This window comes from Zootoca vivipara, chromosome 4 (genome assembly GCF_965207765.1).
Source record: "Zootoca vivipara chromosome 4, rZooViv2.hap1.1, whole genome shotgun sequence".
Classification (NCBI taxonomy): Eukaryota; Metazoa; Chordata; class Lepidosauria; order Squamata; family Lacertidae; genus Zootoca; species Zootoca vivipara.
This window is the reverse complement of record NC_142587.1, coordinates 20431710-20450168: the sequence shown is the minus strand read 5'-3', so window position 1 is coordinate 20450168 and position 18459 is coordinate 20431710. Positions and strand designations below refer to the sequence as shown.

General features: G+C 41.9%; 2 protein-coding genes across 7 annotated transcripts in view; one reads left to right on the top strand and one right to left on the bottom strand.

The window, feature by feature from the left end:
• DOCK9 (dedicator of cytokinesis 9) overlaps window positions 1–17264 on the top strand; it is a 111107-nt gene extending 93843 nt beyond the window's left edge. For all 6 annotated transcript variants that reach the window (XM_035116162.3, XM_035116158.3, XM_035116160.3 and 3 more), the window contains 9 exons: window positions 4212–4318; window positions 4854–4976; window positions 8260–8373; window positions 9736–9882; window positions 10223–10433; window positions 12081–12271; window positions 13457–13557; window positions 13654–13792; window positions 16109–17264. In XM_035116162.3, coding sequence (XP_034972053.2) covers window positions 4212–4318; window positions 4854–4976; window positions 8260–8373; window positions 9736–9882; window positions 10223–10433; window positions 12081–12271; window positions 13457–13557; window positions 13654–13792; window positions 16109–16231 — 1256 coding nt within the window. In that variant the 3' untranslated portion in view covers window positions 16232–17264. The remainder of the gene's footprint in view (window positions 1–4211; window positions 4319–4853; window positions 4977–8259; window positions 8374–9735; window positions 9883–10222; window positions 10434–12080; window positions 12272–13456; window positions 13558–13653; window positions 13793–16108) is intronic.
• On the bottom strand, window positions 70–3316 carry LOC118085053 (testis-expressed protein 11). Its single transcript, XM_035115317.3, has one exon. It carries the CDS (start codon window positions 3246–3248, stop codon window positions 414–416), a length of 2835 nt encoding a protein of 944 aa, XP_034971208.3. The 5' UTR covers window positions 3249–3316; the 3' UTR covers window positions 70–413.
• Window positions 17265–18459: the final 1195 nt, after the last annotated feature.

Genomic DNA, 18459 nt, shown 5'->3' with positions numbered 1-18459 from the left:
AAAGAAAGACTTACAGAAAGGAAAATCCAATGTAATATCATCACACTCCGCCTGTTAAACTGTCACTCGGAATGTTTGTTTCTTATAGTTTTATCCTTGCCTTCCTCCAAAAAGCTTAGGGTTCTCTTCTCCTCACTCCTCCTTTTATTTTTACAACAATCTTGTCTGTGCAGGGATTGCATGGTAATAGTTGTTCAGTGGATCGCTCTATCGCACTGGTGAGCCTTTTTTTTTTTGCAACTGCTGGACTATTTTATTCATTGTACAACCCTTCTCCAGACACACATCTCTGACAAACTAGAAGGTAGTTGTTTATCTCACCTAACGTAACACAAAATTACCTGGTTTGGGCAACAAAATGACTGGTAAGTTGAGTACAGCACCAGCTGCCTTTGCTGTGGACTTGATTGCTGTCACTTATTTGGAGAGGGTCCATTTGCTCCTGGAAGTCTGCCCAGCAATACTTGGTAAAAGCCAGTCATCTTTCTCCTGTAGCTGCTACATATATCTCTCAGGTGATTCAAGAAGAACATTGCTACGCGACACCATTGCTCAGCTTTATTATATCTGCCAAAAGAGTTGTGATATACTCCTATATTCCAAGCTCTAACCATGAGCCAGAATATTTCTGCGTCTGGATAACTGGGCCGCAGCACCATACTATCCAAAGTCTTCAGAGCTTCTTCAAAATAGGCCCATGACTCCGCCAGTGCGTATACGTCTGCTCCAGCCACATCAGATGGCAGAGAAAGCTGAATCAAGTTATGTATACATTTGCTGAAAGTGAGTGTATCGAAGGGTACACATTTGCTAACAATAGTCAAAACCTTTCTGAGGGCCTTCTTGGCGAGTGAAGGGTAGTAAGCTGGTGGCTCCATGGCCAGCGAGGCAATTGTTTCCAGCGTCTTAATATCAATATTGGGCCTTTGCAGCGTTTTATCCAGAAGACTGGTTACTTTTGGGTCGTTGAGCTTCGCCCTTGCTTCGAACTCATAAAGAAGAAGTAATATATCTGCTGGGTCTTCGGGAAGGTTGCCAGTTTCCTTCAGATACATCCCAATATTCCAACAAGACTCTATGTGTCGGAGGGCCTCCATCAGTAGTTCTTTCTGGTCAGTAGAGCTGCTCCGTCCTATTTCAAGACCAATGGCAGCAGCCATAAGCAGGCATGATCTCTGGTCAAGCAGAACAGTTTTGTCAGAAGGACAAAGCTGAGAGAACTTGAATGAAATTAGAAATAAATCCTTTGTTAGTCTCAGGCAGCTCCCGGACAGGGCAGCAAAGGTCCAAGCAGTCTTCCTGAACCACTGAACTTCACTGACTCTTGTTTCCATTGTCATTGTGTCCTTTCCGAATTCTTCATCATATCTATAGTACGCTGCAGTCAAGTATTTTAGAAGGTTCTCCAAATCAGCAGTTATCTCCTCTCTGGGTTTTCCTGTGATTTCGTACATTATAAGTGGAACCAAACACTTAAAATTTGCAGCTATTAGTCCACAGTCGTCCAAGTGCAGAGATAAACACTCCAAGGCCTTTATAGCTGCACAATGTTGCTTATTCTCTAAAGCAAACTGGGCAGCTAATTTCAGGAGGCTGCCCAAACTTTGTTCTGGCATCCAGGTCTTTGAGTCTGGATCTGTTACTGCCTTCTCCATTTCATCAATTGCATTGGAAGCTGCTTCCATATCATTCTCTAGGATGGCAATTTTATAAAAATAAAAATAAGTGAATATGCAGTTGGGATGGTGCCTCTCTGCTTTCTCCAATGCCTCCTTAGCCTTGAGAGGCTCTTTCAAGCGAAGAAAGCAAGCAGCCATATTCCTTTCCAAACTTGCAATGTTCTTGTCTGTTTGTCCACTTGAGTAGAGTTTGAATGAGTAAGTGTACCACTCAAGGGCTTCATAATACTTTTCTTCCTTATAGTACTTGGCAGCTCTATCCCACAGAACATGGTGCAAGTGGTCCAGTGTTTCAGGATGCAGACACTTTCCTTGGTTGTGGTCTGCAATAACACATTCAATAATATTTTGGGCAAGCGACTCATTCATTCTTTGTATCAGGAGTTCAATATGAAGAAGAATGACTTTGCCAACATCCGGAAATCCTTTAAACTTCTCAGCAACTGAGTCCAAAAAGCCTAGCACAATGGTCTGCCTCTCATGCTCCAGAAGCAGTTTTGCTACATCCACAAAAAAATCTAGAGGAAACTCATGACGCAGAAGTTCAGCAATAGCTGTGCCAAGTTCTGCACCTAGCACATCACCTTTCAGGAGAATTCTAATTTTCAAGAACAAACCAGCTGGATGCAAATCTTCCTCATTAGCCATGTTGACAGCCATGAGAGCTTTGTATTCATGACCTCTGTTCCCCCAATCCAGATAGACAGTACTTAGTAACCGCAGTACTTTAGCCTGCATTTCTTGTCCACTGGAGTATTTCCTATCCATCTTCCCAATTTCGTAACTCTGGCGGAGCCAAAAGGAGCTCTCTTCATATCTCTTCTGTGTGTATTCATCCACACCAAAGTTATAGCACAGGCGGGAGAGGTAACAGGTCTCTTGGGGCAGCCTCATTAGGAAGTTTTTGCACTGAAGAACACATGTGACTGCTTTCTGATGATTCCCTTGAGCAACTGCCGATTCAGCTTGGAAAGAGAGAATTCTGAACACACCCTTCTCTATATCAGATTTGTGTTCACAAATATCAGTCTCTCTAGTACTCCTCTTATTCAGCAGAGCATAGAGTTTTTCCAGACTATCCAAAGCAATCTCAAAGAATTCATTGGCAAGATCAGATTTTCCAACATCCACATAGCCTTTCCCAGTCTTTATAGCCATCAAAATCTGCCTCCGCACTATCTCCTCAGAAGGATCATCTCCTTCACAGAACTTCATCAGTTTGCAGGCTACATGGTGCAACTGAACTTTCTGCACATCAGCCATAACACAGTTTTTATTTCTTGCCATGGTCCAATTCCATAAACTGAGTGCAGTTTCTTCAACCTTGACCATCTGAATATTGGTAATGCGTCCTTTAGTCACTGTCTCTGTCTGTCTGAGCAGAATGTCTACATCCACTAAAATCTCTTTTTTCATCAGCTCTTCAATTTGCTCTTTTATTTCCATAACTGGGTCAATTTTGTCCATTTCTTCCACATAGAAAAACGGCTCCATGGCGAACCAGCCCGTTTCACTCCTCCGACCAAACCCCAAGCCACGCCTCCCTGCTTTCTTCTTTTCCGCGTTCATTTTATGCACCACGTAGTTGCGGCGGGGGCGGGAACGGAGGACCGGAAAATGAAAGAGAAGAAGGGAATTTGATGAGGTGGGGGCGGGGAGAGAGAGAGAGAGAGGGGAGGGGAGGGAGCGAGCACTGGTGAGCCTTTTAAACATATCAGCATCACAGAATGTACCATAAAAAACCAGCTTCTTTACTTGTCTATATAATGTCTAAACACTGGGTTACTGAAGATAATTATATCTAATGCTAGCCTGAATAGTCATAGTAACCATGTGTAAAGGGCCCTCCTTTTACCCAAGTTTCCATCTTAGGCTTTGAAGGAACTAAGGTTGTGAAAATAGACATGCTTACTATTAACTTGCAATCAGTAGAATTTTGTCCTATGGTTCAGAAACCCAAGAGCATGGTTCTGATTATTCAAGTCTTTACTAAAACACTATACTGTTTAATAAAAAAAATCCAAACCTGCTGCTGCTGATCCCCTGCATGGTGGTGCTACTGCCACATCTGCAGCCTAACCACCAGCAGTAGAAGTGGCAGCAGAGGATTTGCAGTGGGGCAGGGGGTGGATCAGGACTTTGGGATTGGCTGTTAGGAGCAGCATGGGATCCAACAGATTCCAGGCTAGCTCAGGCCTGCCCTTGAATGCCCTATTTGGGGACTGGATGCTGGCAAGGATACTGCCAGTTTGCCTTCCGCCCACACATTCAGCAGGCAGAAAGGGGAGGGGGGCTGCTCCAGCAGAGTGGCACAAGCACTACTCAGTGGGCATGAGGAAACCAGCTGAGTTTGCAGAAGTTAGTGAAGGGATGCCTCTACTCAATCCAATACCATCCCAACCAAGTGTAACTTGAAATTAGATCTATTCACTGCAACTTTAAAACTGTCAATTTCTTTCATGCCTTTGTGGGATTTCCATTGATCTACTTCTTCAAAAGTGTTGTCTGCATTTTTCCATCCAATATAAATAGGAATGTTTAAACAAGGCTGTATAAGCTTCAGAGTAATCACTCCAAATATAGATGAAGAGGCCTCTATGATGGAAGATGTTGGGATGCAAGATGTTCACTTTAATGAAGTATGTAAACTTAATTCATACTTATTTCTGTATCCTTATAATACTAATTTATTTTTATTGAATTCTAAAATGTCTTGCTTGCTGTCTAACACGAAGAGTTCATAACACATTGAAAATATTTTTAACCCATGGAAACACAAACTAAATAATAAATAGCATACACCATTACTCACTTTATAGTATGTTAAGACAAAGAGGCCAATTTAATGGTGGAGATGCTATTAAAGCCAGGCTATTAAAGTTCAGGGCCTGGGGAGAGAGCACTGAGGAATCGTGGACCTGGCAATTAAATGTTAACCAAACTGGATTTCCCCAGAACCCTTTAGAATAGTGTGTGAAGTGACACTGCAGACTGTAGGAAGAAGGGGGAATTGGTGAAAATTGCCTCTCCCCTTCCACTGTCAGGAGCCTTTACTGCATCAGAAACACACTGTACTGGAAATTAATCCTTTTGTATGCTGCCTGAGAAAAATAAAATTAGATTGCTCTAGGTTAGTCTCTATCCACATGTGTGTGCTTTTTCCCCTGTAACTAGGATGTACTGATGGAGTTGTTAGAACAGTGTGCAGATGGGCTGTGGAAGGCTGAACGTTATGAACTGATTGCTGACATCTATAAACTTATCATTCCTATTTATGAAAAGCGGAGAGATTTTGAGGTATTTGATACAAATCTATTTATGCTATAATGATTTCATTTGATACCTGTTAATGCTGCGGGACATTGAAATAGGTAATGTTCAGCTAAAGTTACAGCAAAGTCTCATTGAAAGTTGTGAGGATTCATTTGATTGCAACTAACTTCAAAGTGCTGGTTTTTTTTTTTTTTACCTTTAAAACTTTATAAGGCTTGGGACCCCATTACCTTATGGAGCCTATTTTCCCATATGAATCTGGCCAGCTCTTCAGATCAGCTTTGGAGGTCCTTCTCCAAGTACCTTTTCTAAGGCAGGTGGGGAGAGTGGCTACATAAGAAAGAGCCTTTTATGAAGTGGTTCCCATTTTTGGAATGCTCTTCACAAGGAGATGCAGCAAGCCCTTAGTCCATCATCTTTTTGTAACCGGGCTAATATTTCTTTAGATTCCAAGGCATTTGAAATTTTGATATCTGGTGTAGTGGTTAAGAGCGGTAGACTCATAATCTGGTGAGCCAATTTCGAGTCCACTCCTCCACATGGAGCTGCTGGGTGACCTTGGGCTAGTCACACTTCTTTGAAGTCTCTCAGCCCCACTCACTTCACAGAGTGTTTGTTGTGGGAGAGGAAGGGAAAGGAGAATGTTAGCTGCTTTGAGACTCCTTCAGGTAGTGATAAAGCAGGATATCAAATCCAAACCCTTATTCGTACTCCTACTCCTCTTCTTCTACTGGTTTACGGTGATTATAATGTTATGGTAGGATATGTGTATACCGTGTTTCTCATATTTTAAGGCATCCCCCAAAAATAAGCCATGACAGGATTTCAAAGGGTTGGTGAAAAATAAGACATATCCCGAAAATAAGCACTATCGCAAAGCCCCGACCGAGCGAGAGGCGAAGGCGCGGGACCCAGCAGGAGCTCCCTGCCTGCTTCCCCGAGCCGTAGCGCATCGGGGGACAGAGCCGAAGATCGGCGGGCGCTCCTTGCTGGGCTTGACAAGCCCGGCAAACAGCGCCCGCCGATCTTCGGCCCTGTGCTGTGTGACGGGCGGGGGTGGGGGGGAAGCGGAGATCATTCTCCGCTCACCCCCCACCCCCGCCTGTCACCGAAGATCGGCGGGCGCTGTTTGCTGGGCTTGACAAGCCCGGCAAACAGCGCCCGCCGATCTTCGGCCCTGTGCTGTGTGACGGGCGGGGGTGGGGGGGAAGCGGAGATCATTCTCCGCTCACCCCCCACCCCCGCCTGTCACCGAAGATCGGCGGGCGCTGTTTGCTGGGCTTGACAAGCCCGGCAAACAGCGCCCGCCGATCTTCGGCCCTGTGCTGTGTGACGGGCGGGGGTGGGGGGGGAGCGGAGATCATTCTCCGCTCACCCCCCACCCCCGCCTGTCACCGAAGATCGGCGGGCGCTCCTTGCTGGGCTTGACAAGCCCGGCAAACAGAGCCCGCCGATCTTCGGCCCTGTGCTGTGTGACGGGCAGGGTGGGGGGGAAAGCGGAGATCGTTCTCCACTCTCCCCCCACCCCCGCCTGTCACCGAAGATCGGCGGGCGCTGTTTGCTGGGCTTGACAAGCCCGGCAAACAGCGCCCGCCGATCTTCGGACCTGTGCTGAGTGACGGGCGGGGGTGGGGGGGAAGCGGAGATCGTGCTCCGCTCTCCCCCCACCCCCGCCTGTCACCAAAGATCGGCGGGTGCTGTTTGCTGGGCTTGACAAGCCCGGCAAACAGCGCCCTCCGATCTTCGGACCTGTGCTGTGTGACAGGCGGGGGTGGGGGGGAAGCGGAGATCGTTCTCTGCTCTCCCCCCACCCCCGCCTGTCACCGAAGATCGGCGGGCGCTGTTTGCTGGGCTTGACAAGCCCGGCAAACAGCGCCCGCCGATCTTCGGCCCTGTGCTGTGTGACAGGCGGGGGTGGGGGAGAAGCGGAGATCGTTCTCTGCTCTCCCCCCACCCCCGCCTGTCACCGAAGATCGGCGGGCGCTGTTTGCTGGGCTTGACAAGCCCGGCAAACAGCGCCCGCCGATCTTCGGCCCTGTGCTGTGTGACGGGCGGGGGTGGGGGGGGAGCGGAGATCGTGCTCCGCTCTCCCCCCACCCCCGCCTGTCACCGAAGATCGGCGGGTGCTGTTTGCTGGGCTTGACAAGCCCGGCAAACAGCGCCCGCTGATCTTCGGCCCTGTGCTGTGTGACGGGCGGGGGGGGCAAAGCGGAGATCGTTCTCCGCTCTCCCCCCACCCCCGCCTGTCACCGAAGATCGGCGGGCGCTGTTTGCTGGGCTTGACAAGCCCGGCAAACAGTGCCCGCCGATCTTCGGCCCTGTGCTGTGTGACAGGCGGGGGTGGGGGAGAAGCGGAGATCGTTCTCCGCTCTCCCCCCACCCCCGCCTGTCACCGAAGATCGGCGGGCGCTCCTTGCTGGGCTTGACAAGCCCGGCAAACAGCGCCCGCCGATCTTCGGACCTGTGCTGTGTGACGGGCGGGGGTGGGGGGGAAGCGGAGATCGTTCTCCGCTCTCCCCCCACCCCCGCCTGTCACCGAAGATCGGCGGGCGCTGTTTGCTGGGCTTGACAAGCCCGGCAAACAGCGCCCGCCGATCTTCGGCCCTGTGCTGTGTGACAGGCGGGGGTGGGGGAGAAGCGGAGATCGTTCTCCGCTCTCCCCCCACCCCCGCCTGTCACCGAAGATCGGCGGGCGCTCCTTGCTGGGCTTGACAAGCCCGGCAAACAGCGCCCGCCGATCTTCGGACCTGTGCTGTGTGACAGGCGGGGGTGGGGGGAAGCGGAGATCGTTCTCCGCTCTCCGCCCACCCTCGCCTGTCACCGAAGATCGGCGGGCGCTGTTTGCTGGGCTTGACAAGCCCGGCAAACAGCGCCCGCGTGCACTTTATTAAAAAATAAGACATCCCTTGAAAATAAGCCATGTCGTGTTTTTTTGAGGAAAAAATTAATATAAGACATGTCTTATAATATGAGAAACACGGTACTAGGGGGAAATGTTCATTTTTAGTTATCATTCTTGCATGTTTTTAATATTTATTTACTACTTAAGTCAACTTCAAATATAAGGTGACACCTAAAAAAGTAATCATAACTTGTTCCATTGCTTTCAGTCGTACTTAGTTATCCCTAATTTTAGCTAAATTGAGATAATTGGCTTTTCCAAGCCTTTAAATGCTGTATTATTTTGATACAGTTTGCTAACGATATATAAAAGCTTGTATGTTTTTTATTCTGTTTTGTGTTGTTCAGAATATACTAAATATCTAAGTGCCACCATTTACCAAAACGTGTTTTTCCATTTTTTTAGAGGCTAGCTCATTTGTATGACACATTGCATCGGGCATACAGCAAAGTTACAGAAGTTATGCATACAGGAAAAAGATTGTTAGGAACCTATTTCAGAGTTGCATTTTTTGGACAGGTGAGCATTGTCCAATGCCTTTCCTGAACTTTAACTTAGCATATGAAAAATTGCAATTTTTTGCAATGTATCCTTTTTAACAGCATGCATTAACTGCGTTGTATATTTCTACTTGCATGTATTTGAAACCAATGAACTATTGAACTAATAACTGTATTCTGAATGAGAAATTTCTTCAGTAAACTTTCCTTTTTTCCTTTTTCCCTTTTTCTATTACTTTCTTAAGGCAGCGGTAAGTTTTTCAATAATAGCCATTCATAGCTATTACTTAAACACTGCCTTTGGTGTTTTTATATATTATGTTGGTTCACTTTCTGATCTATATTATCTTGCTTTAAAATATTAATATATTTAGTTCCACTTGCAGATGAAAACTGCACAAATTCTGTCTTTGTACTGCATGCTTATACAAAGAATCAAACTTCTTCACTTTTATATATTATTCCATAGTGGCAAAATACAGTGACTGCAGGGTGTGTGTATGTGTGTGTGACATGAGCATGTGTATTCAATGGAGGAAACACAGTTTTAGATAGAAATAGTTGACCAAAAAAAATATTTAGTCAGTCACTGAATTGTACAATTTGAGTGATGTAACATTCCATTTATTCTATTGTCTCTTATGACTGTAGCAATACCAGTTTACAGACAGTGAAACAGATGTGGAGGTAATTACAGAAACTGCTGTCCAAAACAAGCAATGCAGTAATAACTACTGCATATAAGCTTAGTTTGTTGTGGGTATTTTTGTCACTCTAGTTTGCGTTTATACATGCTATGTTGTGATCCTTGCCCTACATTGTCCATTTCGTCTTCAGATAGGAATATTTATTTTTGCAACTTAAAACATTAACTCAGATCTGACATTCTGTATGAAAGCAGACACCTGTTTCACCTTCCATGGGACCTATTTTGGTTGTGTTTTGGGCTTCAAAGTAAATTATAAAATAGGATTATATTAAAATTCATCTAGATAAGGTTGGTTTATTTGTATAGAACACTTGGCCATATTTTGTTCAAAATAACTCGGCTTTCTCAGAGGACCACCATATTGGCATGTGAAACAGGCATGTGAACAATGATATGGAAATAGAGTGTTGTACCCTCAAAACATTAAAGTTGGCATATCATGTAATTTACAGCATTCCCTCAATAATATTGTAATAATTTCCAATGCATCCATACTATAATTAGCTGTTTTGCTCTCCTTATCTTGATTTTTCAATATCATTCTTTTCTTTTTCTTTTGCTTGCAACCTTTGTGTTATACATTGACCTTGCTTTAATTATTAGGAGTCATTCTTTTTTGGACCTTGGTTTGTTTAGAACTTAACTGTTGCTATTGGTTTTTCTTTTCTAAAGGGATTTTTTGAAGATGAAGATGGAAAAGAATATATATACAAAGAGCCTAAACTCACATGCCTTTCAGAGATTTCCCAGAGGCTACAAAAACTCTACTCAGATAAGTTTGGATCTGAAAATGTCAGGATGATCCAGGACTCTGGAAAAGTAGGACTTAACTAATAATATACAACTGATTTATATATAACTTAACATGAGCTCAGTTCGAAATTTTCTTTCTAGCCTGACAGTTCTTAAGCATAGTAAAGTTTGGTTCCACAAAGGATGATCACCTACTTGTGCAGTACAAAAAATACCAAATGAATAAAGCAAGAAGGACCTTGGTGGCATACATTGATAATTTTTATATTGAAGGCACCACAAAAAGTTTTCACATTTTTTTTAAGGATGATCAGTGTATTAGCTCAATTAACGTTTTAATAATGTAACTTTTAAATAATTGCATATTTTCATAGTTGAGATTTTAATTCTCTCAAATTATTTTAAGGTAAATCCTAAGGATTTGGATTCTAAATATGCCTATATTCAAGTTACTCATGTAGTTCCGTACTTTGAGGAAAAGGAACTACAAGAGAGAAAAACAGAATTTGAAAGAAATCACAACATCCGTCGCTTTATGTTTGAGATGCCATTTACTCAGATGGGCAAAAGAAGAGGGGGAGTGGAGGAACAATGTAAACGACGCACCATTCTTACAGGTACTAGGTCAAAATTTGCAGTTCTTTGGGACAGTACTTTGATTTCTAAAAACCAAAAGAGAGCACTTGACACCTTTCATTGTTTTTTTTTTGTCTATAGTACCTGTAACATGCTTCCATTTAATCCAAAAAAGCCACAGAGAAATCTGAGTCTTTGGTAAATCCTGCATGTTTTGGGCCCTAATAACCTATCGGAGCCTAACTGTTCAGCAGGAAACTAACCTATAACTAACAACTAACCAAGTTAAAGCTATTTCATGCACTACACTTACATTTTGTACACGTAAAATGTTATTAAAATTAATGTTTTGCAACCACGTGAATTATACTGCTATACTTGCTGGGGAGCTGGAATTGACCTAAGGGTACACTTTGACAAATATGGGTTGCCACAATATAGTGTGTGAAACAAAGGCACACAAATTGATGCCCTATCAGTACCTTGGATGTTATTGATGCAGTTTCTCTCCTCTGACAGGAAGCTGTTTAACAAGAAGGTCACGTTTCAGAAACACTTGTAACTGTGATCCAACTCAAAGAGAAAGGTCTTGGGTGTATTTTAAAACCTGTGTAGAAAGGGAGATATTTTATGTTCAGGGCAGTCAGCTGTAAAATTAGACAGAGGTATTCACCTCTGGCAGCAGGTGCTCAGAAACAGGAGCCTCCCCATTCATTCCTCCTGAGTCATTCCCTTCTATTCGAGATCAGAGCTATGTGTGGCACAGGCTTGCCCTACAACTAGTCTACTACCCTCAGCTCACTGGAGTATGCTACCCCATTTTGCTTCATCCCCAAACTGGCCTAGTATGTACTGTTGCAGTCCAGTGAATAGCTAATAGGTAGGTAGGTAGGTAGGTTAGATATTTAAGTTTACTCAAACATTTATTGCCTCTCAATTGCCTTATGTTCATGCACAAATATGTCAAGGCCAGGGTCCAGTTATGTTGCATGCTGACTCATGGCTACTCTTTGCACCAGGATTACTGTTAGCTTAAAGACTGACACTGCATGTGAACAACTGTTATTGCTAATAGCTAATCTCCCGGCAAAGAACCAAGTGGAAACAGTAGTGTTGTGATCCTTCTTTAGATAACAAAATGTGAATTACATAAACTAAACAGAAAAGCATAGAAAGACCCATGCTTAATTTTTTTCTAAGTTTTCCCCACTTATTGGTTTACCCAGTTGATATTTAATCATTAGTCCTTTCTGGATAGAACAGCATGTAACTTTCATGAGCTAGCATACAGTACTATATATGTCCCACATAATGAGAAGATACAGGCTAGTCTTCTTCTGCAGATCAGAATTTTTCCAGGGGTAAACAAACACTGGACAAAAGAAGCACACAGTCTGCAGAGCAGAGGTAGCCAATGTAGTGCCTTCCAGATGTTTTGCACTAAACTCTCAGCATCCCAGACAACATGCGATGAGAACTGGGGCTGATGGGAAATGTAGTTCCAAACATCTGGACAGATCACATTGATTAGCCTTGCTCTATAGAATTATGCTATTAAAATATATGATTGTTTGTTTACAAGTCTACTTGCACCCAAAATAAAAAGCATTGACTTGCAAGTCTCTTAATATTTCAAAATAGCATGAATATAGTTGTGTAAACATAATTTCATTGTTTTCTTTCCCTAGCTATACATTGTTTTCCTTATGTAAAGAAACGGATTCCCATAATGTATCAACACCATACAGATTTAAACCCAATTGAAGTCGCTATTGATGAAATGAGTAAGAAGGTTGCTGAGCTCCGGCAACTTTGTTCATCAGCTGAAGTAGATATGATCAAACTTCAGTTGAAGCTGCAGGGTAGTGTTAGTGTTCAGGTATGTTGATTAAATTGATTATGGTGTGGAGTTTTCCTTTACCTTAAAATCGCCTAATAAGCTTCTTCCCGCTTTAGAATTCTGTTTGTGTATTTGTGTCACACTGATAAAATAATATGCAGTGCCAACAATGTCCACTGAATAAGAGTGGTATACTTAGTGGTAGACTAAGTTTTACTCAGAATAGACCTATTGAAATTAATAGGCCTAAACTATTCATGTCCATTTATTTCTGTAGGTCTATTCTGAGTAACAACAACAACAAAAAATTTTTTTTGCATTAGCTGGGTGGCCATAGCACATAAAGGATCCAGGTGGTAGCTTACCGCTATTATACGGAGAATGTATCAAATACACTTGCAAAACAGCGAATATAAAATCATGCTATATAAAACAGAGTTTGGTAAAAACTATGACACATGTGTCTTTTGTCCGTAGCAAAATATTTACAGAGATCCGAGTCTAGAGAAAGTTAGCCTGTCAAAAGAGCCCTGAGTTTCAGGGCCTGCAAGATATAGATGGCCACTCCCGCGGGTAACCCTGGGGTTAGCGTCCACCAATAGAAATTTCATGCGGTCATCTTCCAAGACAATGAGCGGAGGAATTAGTAGAAGGAGCCTTGGTCTTATTGCATCATATAGGGGGCAGTGAAAGAAAAAGTGGATAAAATCCTCTATCTTTCCCTTGTTTCACGGGCAGAGTCGAAGGTCGAGGGGGAGTGTTGGAAAATATACCCTGTAGGAATGCTGTGGGAATGGAGTGGAAGCGGGCAAGTGTGAAGGCCCTTCTTTGCATAAGGTTCGTCAGGTCACTCAGTGAGCCATAGATCTTACTTCCTTCACACGAGGAAACCATGTGGATAGGTTGGTCGCATTGGATAGAGCCAGGTCCAGCGCTTCGTCCCTGTCTAGAATCCATTTACGGATTTTGTCATTGTCCCAAGCGACCAGAGCAGAAAAATCTGGGAGGGAATAGCATTCACAGATAGTCTCCATGCCTTTTGACCAAATGCAGCTACCAGTAAAGGCTAGAAAGGCTTGTTTAGCAAGAGTAGAGTAGAGTAGGCTATTTTTCAGAAATGTCTTTGACTTTTGTATAGCCCAATTCAGAGGGATGAGCAAAACTAGTTTTAATATTAATCCAGGGGGGTTGGAACATAATTTATAACTGTTTATATATTTTTAGGTTAATGCTGGGCCGTTGGCATATGCCAGAGCTTTTCTGGATGATACAAGCACCAAACGGTATCCAGACAATAAGCTAAAGTTACTCAAGGAAGTTTTCAGGTAAAAAATATGAAAGTTTATTAAATTTCTTTTTGGAACTTTGGTATTAGAACCATTCTCAATATATTTCATTTTATTAAATTATATTTATTTCAGACAATTTGTTGAAGCTTGTGGACAGGCGTTAGAAGTAAATGAGCGGCTTATAAAAGAAGATCAGATAGAATATCAAGAAGGAATGAAGGCTAATTACAGAGAAATGGCAAAAGAACTCTCTGAAATCATGCATGAACAAGTATGTACTGAACATTAAGTATTTCATTCAGGTCAGGTCATCCTGTTTTGGTTGAGAAGAACCAAATATTTTTCTTGGAATCATTTATTATTTGAGTACTTAATTCAGAGGATCCAATTCTTTAGTGTATTCCTAGCTTTTAAATTGCTGTAAATTGCCAATAAAAATTTACTGCTTTTGAGGGTGGTTGTTTTTTACACTCAAGTTTCTTTCTGTAAGCCACCCTAGGGGAAAGATGGGGTATAAATAAATGTGATATGTATTTTTATGACATTAAATAATATAATGATGCTGAAGGAAATGGGTTAAGACTTCCACCCTGGAATGTTTCATTTATATTAGATGTTAATGGATAATGCCCTTGAAGCATATCCTATGATTTATTAACTGCTGTAACAGAGTTATCTAACAACAAATCCTTTCATTTCTTCCTTTCTGGTTGGTACAATGCACACACTTTCATGAATTCAGTTGTATGGGGGATTTTAAAATAACAGAATTACAAAGAAAATCAGTTTAGTTGGCACATGAGTCAGACTTAAATGCAGTAGCCTATCTTGCTTTAAGCCTGCTACTTCTAATATGAAAAATGAGCACCTTTCTCTCCCTTTTTTCCATTCTTGCCCCTAATAAAACCGCTTAATTGATTATTATACTGTACTTGGCGATGTAACATTAGAATATGGTCAGTCCACAAGTACACCATAAGTTGCTTTGCTAAAAGAATGACTTCTGCTGTGACTGTGTTCCAACATTGCATGGTGTGGGTGAATGTTCAAGAATTAATATATTTCTAACGTTTCCTCTACAGCAAGGAGTGGGGAACCTCAGGCTCAGGGGCTGCATGCCTCTGTATTTGACAGTTTGAACTCTCCTCAGGCCACTTACTTCTCTGAGCCTGCTTTACGCCCCATATATTTTTGCCTGGCTAGAATGTGCCCTTGAACTCAGACAGTGCCTCTTGTTTGTCTGGACAGAGCGTAGAGAAGAGGGGTGGGCAAATGTGAGTAGAAATTAGCCTACCACACCAAGATAAAATTAACATTAATTGCTCCACCCACCTTTGCCTCTGACTCTGCCCACCACAGGCTACTTTCCCCTGCCTAGAAGGCCCTTGAGCTAAAAAGGTTCCCCATTCCTGTTTTACAGATTTAATTTCGATTTGAAGGTCATGTATTTTTCCGTTGGAAAATGTAATCATAATGGAAGCAACTCTTAAACACCAAGGAAACAGTCATTTTATGGAAATATAAGTGCATGGCTTGCATGTAAATTTGGTTGTACTACCTATTCTGCAAACATTGGAATGTCCATTTTGCTTTCTTGAATAAATGTTTCAGAGATTTTTTCCCCTGTTTAATACATTTTATAGAAATCTTAATGGGCACCTCTCTTTCTTCCTTCCCTTTTCCCCTATGCTGCTTTGAAAATGTGATCAGCTGGGATGGTAATACATTTTTAGTTTCTCTTTCGAGATCTGAGTTTTGTTTAACTTCCTTTACACAATATATAATGTGGAATATGTAGTGCAGAACTGAAGGGAGACTTAGGCTTTGTTTTGTTTTAATGTTGAATAGTTAACCATTCTGCATATCACTGTTGCTTAACAGAATGTTTATCAGTCAAAGAATAACGTTTTGCTACACTGCTTCTTACAAAACTAATAGGGCAATCAGAATTTTTAAAAAGAAGGAGGATCTAGTTTCTTGACAGAAGTAGTTAGAGAAGGGTGAATTTTAGCTAAACATCTTTCTTTGCTATTTTCAGAACCAGTCACAAAATTAAACATATATTAATTGAGAAGGTCATCTGACCTATATCTAACTTTTGTGTCTCTATAGACTTGCTCCCTATCATAATTCCAATTATCTAGAAATACATTCCATTTAAATCAAGTTGGACTTTGCTTCCAAGTAGAGATGGGGGAGAAATTTAATCCTGGTTGCATTTAAAGCTGAATCTACATAATTCCCACTTTTCAAAACAGTATGCAAACCAGAAAACAGCCATCTTGGAAATTCACAGTTCTCCCAATTTGTAATGTGGTTCTCCTGCCAAGTAATATGTAGGAAAATGTATATTTGGTGAAAATAATATACAAAACTGTGTTATATTAGAAAAAATATGCCTTGCACGGATGTATGTGTTAGGCAGAGTTGCATGCTAAAATGTGCCCCCCCCTACTTGCTGTATCTGAAGTTAGGTCCCTGTTGACATTTTAGCTAGAAGCCAAAGGACAAATCCATGGTTACCCCACTCTTTTGAAAAACCTCCTCCCTCAACCATATGTAAGGCATGTGTTTTTCTCTCTTTAAGATTACTGCTATGGAAGAAAAAGCCAGTGTAATGCCCAACTCGCTACACATTTTCAATGCCATTAGTGGGACACCAACAAGCACAACAGTTCATGGGATGCCCAGCTCTTCTTCAATTGCATAAGCATTTTGTAACGGAAAGCGCTCCTATTACCTTGGAACACAAGTGGATCTTTGAACATTTGCAAACTCAGGATGAATTCCAAATCTGAAAGAGGACTGTGAAGATACTAACAATTGAGCATGCTTAAATCTTTGGGTCAGTCAGGGATAAGAAACTAGTAAGAGGTAGATTTCTAAAACATATACTGATGGTGCACATATTTTTTTATATTCTGCTGGCAATATTACAACAGAAACACAGAATTGTTCTGGGGAACTTAAGTGATTCTGGTATGATAATGGTATTCTAAAATAAATGGCACATTATAGGCAAGTGTTATGGAATGTAAGTTTGCAGACATAAACCATAAAAGTGTTCTTTGATATATGCACATACAAATTGATATAAAGTACAAACACTATTAGACTTAATAGGCACTAATATGAGGGGTTAATGTAGGTAGAAGTAGTTTTTTGTACTGTTGACTAACAGTTGTGCACCATTTTATACCTTGCTGGCATTTTGGAGAGCATATGAGCTTAAAATTGATCAAGCAGTTGCATCCAACCAAAGGTTACCATATGTTACTAACTATATATTAAGCAAGACATGTACATATTTGTTAATACAACTCATAAACCCTGTACATAAATGAAATGCATTTCTAAACATTTTTAATATTCATACCAGCTTTCATCCTCCTACAATTGTGATAAATTCATGTTCATTCCAAGTAAATGCTCTATTTTCTTTTACAGTTATTGTATATAAATACAGTAAGTGCAATATGAGGTTGTATACAGTTTCTATAACGTTATGCACTGTTTTTAAAAAGAATACATAATTTTTGCCAAAGTGATGGAGTATATAAGTGGTGTTAAACTACTGTGGCTAAATGGTGATGTAATTTAAAGCTTTTGCTATATTGTTTTAAGACATGAATTAGTAATTTTATATTTGAGAAAGATAAAGGGTTTTAATTTTATTTAACTGGAATCACTGGCCTGCTGTAATTAAACATGTACTTCATCTATATTAAAAAGGAATTAATTTATGTAGAGTGTGGTTGGATTTTTTTTTTTTTTTGGCTGCTGTAAAGGAACACTGTGTATTAAATCAATTTATGGAGGGTGTCGCTGGGCTATCAGGTTGGTCTTAGGATGACAAGGCAGGAGCAAAATTCTTCAGGGACATGACTGGCTCCCCATCACTGCAATGAGCAGATCACCTCTGCTTCGCTTCTGTTTTTTCTGTCAGGTTTACTCACTTTTCTTTGCTATCTTTTCTTTATTTTCCTTCTCCAAATCTCTTCTTGGCTCCGCTGGTATCAGTTGCCCTTAATCTCCTTTCCTTTACTAAGGGGAAAAAAAGAAAGGAAGGAAAACAAAAATTATTTACCTCAGATTCCCTCTGTGTTCTGTTTTCCCGCCTTTTTTGTTCTAATGCGCATACACACACACACACACACACACACACACACACACACACACACACACACCCTTGCTTTGTTTGCTGGTGGATGTGGTTTTTTTCCTGCTCTTTTGGGTCAGAAAGAGAGGAAGGAGAATTTGGTGAGGCAACATTAAAAGCAAAAGAGAAGCTCCTTAGCTTGGACTGAGGCCTCAGCGCCAGTCGCTCTGGAGCGTCCTTTCTACCGGTTTGGGGCCTCAGGGCTTGTCTGATCCGGTGAGTCTCCTCATGACCTGCTGAGTTCTGTCTCCTCATTCTGAGTTCCGTTCCTTCCTCCTTATATACTGAGCTTGGTAAGCTTTGGTCTTCCTGGGCTACCTGGCCTTAAGCTCTTTTCCATGACAAGAGGTCCAACAGGCAGTCTGAGCACACCCTGCCATTGAACCCGAAGCCACAACAATGTTGTGCGCCCTTTATGAATGTTGCACCAAACACACAGCCCCCAGATGCGGCATCCTGCTCTTTATGCATAAAGGGCAGATAACCCCATTCCAAAGTATAAAACACAACCCAAGACTTATCAATACACATGCAGATGCTGAAGTGGAATCTGCTTCTTGTAATAACAGTTCAGTTACTCTTATTATCAGCTGCTATTCTTGTCTAATCCTCTTCATATATCTTAGAAATGATGATGATGATGATGATGATGATTGAAATTTGTATACCTCTTTATACCCATAGATCTCAGGTCAGTTCACAGGAGGGAGGGAAAGACCCCTATATATGGGGGGGGGGATCTTTGTGCGATGTTTAGGATGCTTTTTGAAGATAATATA

Bases quoted from the DNA above. Each gene is read 5' to 3' on its own strand.
- LOC118085053 (XM_035115317.3), bottom strand. From the start codon at position 3,248: ATGAACGCGGAAAAGAAGAAAGCAGGGAGGCGTGGCTTGGGGTTTGGT.